Source organism: Arachis ipaensis, chromosome B03, assembly GCF_000816755.2.
Source record: "Arachis ipaensis cultivar K30076 chromosome B03, Araip1.1, whole genome shotgun sequence".
Lineage (NCBI taxonomy): Eukaryota > Viridiplantae > Streptophyta > Magnoliopsida > Fabales > Fabaceae > Arachis > Arachis ipaensis.
Genome location: NC_029787.2, coordinates 122,839,116 through 122,841,183, shown reverse-complemented (window position 1 = coordinate 122,841,183; position 2,068 = coordinate 122,839,116). Strand labels below are relative to the sequence as shown.

Sequence of the window (2,068 nt, the reverse complement as noted above, 5' to 3'; positions counted from 1 at the left end):
ATTTAATTAATAAAAAATAATTGTTTATATTAATTATTTAAAAATTACGAATATAATTAGATAACCGTATAAAACTTGATCAAAATTAAACCGTTTAATTAAACCGAAAAACATAGAGATTAGGAGGGGGAAAGTTGTCTAAATTTATAAAAAAGTAAAGCGGTTTCTCTCTCCTAAAAAGGCACATAGTTTCTCTCTCTCTAAGCAGTTACCACACTATTAAAAGGGTCCCCTTCCTCACTTCGCGTTATGCTATCCACTAAACCACAACTTCCCTTCCTTTCTTCCTCTTCTTCTCAAAAATGGTGGCTTTAGTTTCCCAGGAAAATGTCGTCGCATTGGTTTCTCGTACCGGTCGGGAGTTACAGCGTTACAGAAAAGGTCGTCGCCAAGTTGTGGGGTTTGTCTCTTCCTTCTCCTATCTATTCTTCTTCTTATTCTCCTTCAATTATGGGAAATTTGGGACATTTTCCTCTTTCTAGTTTCTCATGGTGAGGTTGGGTTATGCTGAGTAGTTCTCTGTTAAAACAAAAAAAGAGAATTTCTCAACAAGACCCTGTTCTGGTTAATTAAAAGTTGCTAATACGGTGAACCGTGTTTGCAGATGCATACCATATAGATATAAGATTGAGGAGAAAACTTGGTTGGGCGATTTAGACGAATTGGAAGTTCTGGTTATTAGTTCTCAGAAAGGCAAAGGAATGCTATTCCCAAAGGTACAGTGCACCCTACCTGTTATTAATTTATTTCTTATTACTCAATAATCCAAATGTTAATTATTTGTGTGGTTTTCAAAACGCCAGGGAGGGTGGGAACTTGATGAATCCAAAAAGGAGGCAGCTTTGCGAGAGACCATAGAGGAAGCTGGGGTGCGAGGCATTGTTGGGGTAAGCCTAAGCCTTAGCCTTTGCTTTTTGACTTTTTCTTTCTTTCTTTCTTACAACTAAGTCAAAGTTTGTGTATTTTAGGGTAAATTGGGGAAATGGAGCTTCAAGAGCAAAACCCATGATACCTTCTATGAAGGGTACATGTTCCCACTTCTTGTTGAAGAGCAACTTGAGTTCTGGCCAGAGCAGAACGTTCGTCAAAGAACATGGGTAAGTACTTGTGCAATCAATTGGATTGAATGTTTCAATTATTAATGTTTGAAGGTTTCTGATTTGGGGGACTGTTATTGTAGATGAGTGTATCTGAGGCAAGAGAAGTTTGTCAACACTGGTGGATGAAGGAAGCACTAGACAGACTTGTAAACCGTCTCACGGGTCAAAAACTACTTGGTCGTGAAACAAAGCAAGTTCTAAGTTGCATAGCATCAGATATGTCCAATTGCCAAATCTGACTCGCTTGTAAATATTTTATATTTTCGAGGCTAGAAGAGAGCTCTCAACATTTTTTCACCTTAAATCATATCGGTATCATAGTATATATAATAATATTATTCATAGCCAATAGGGTTTCTAGCTTCATCCACCTTGCATAGGAGTTTGGCGATTGATTTCCTCTCAATTGTTTTTTTCTCCTTAAACTAAGTGTGGATTCAGATTTAATCAATTTTTATACATCCCTTTCTCTCTCTTAATTGCGAGACTTGTGGAAACTATTAGGAGGCACGAGAATCACTTTTGCTTTTATTTACAAGATAGGATAAGGGAATGGATCACACCAGGGACCAAGTAAAAGAAAACTGCGGATTAGACAAACGACAATTCTTGCAAGGTTAATTAGAATTTATTCGAAACAAATTATAATTTTTCTAACTACAGTGTAATGGTTATTATTTCGATTTTTTTTTAGTCTACGATATGATGAGTTCTAATAAACAAGACGAGTGAACTAATTAGTCGATTAACTTGATTTTACCAATGTCTTATTTAGACTTAAAAATCTTATATTCCACTCATTCTCCTCCCTCAAGTACTTAATGGTAGTTTTAGTTCTACTATTTTTGCTTCAAAAGAAAAAAAAAATGATCTAAGATTAAATTATCCACTCATAACATGGATAAATTACTAACAGTATATATATAATTAGAACTTCTCTGAGTGGTAGTATATGCGAGTATAAATAT

The 2,068-nt window shown here is 35.3% G+C and overlaps 1 protein-coding gene across 1 annotated transcript; it reads left to right on the top strand.

Moving 5' to 3' along the window:
• On the top strand, nt 221-1,579 carry LOC107631252 (nudix hydrolase 18, mitochondrial). Its single transcript, XM_016334636.2, has 5 exons — nt 221-400; nt 605-716; nt 804-887; nt 969-1,097; nt 1,181-1,579. The coding sequence occupies exons 1-5, from the start codon at nt 303-305 to the stop codon at nt 1,337-1,339; spliced, it is 582 nt and encodes a 193-aa protein (XP_016190122.1). The 5' UTR covers nt 221-302; the 3' UTR covers nt 1,340-1,579.

Bases quoted from the DNA above. Each gene is read 5' to 3' on its own strand.
- LOC107631252 (XM_016334636.2), top strand. From the start codon at position 303: ATGGTGGCTTTAGTTTCCCAGGAAAATGTCGTCGCATTGGTTTCTCGT. The intron at 717-803 runs GTACAGTGCACC...TCAAAACGCCAG, and splicing joins AAGGAATGCTATTCCCAAAG to GGAGGGTGGGAACTTGATGA. The intron at 1,098-1,180 runs GTAAGTACTTGT...CTGTTATTGTAG, and splicing joins ACGTTCGTCAAAGAACATGG to ATGAGTGTATCTGAGGCAAG.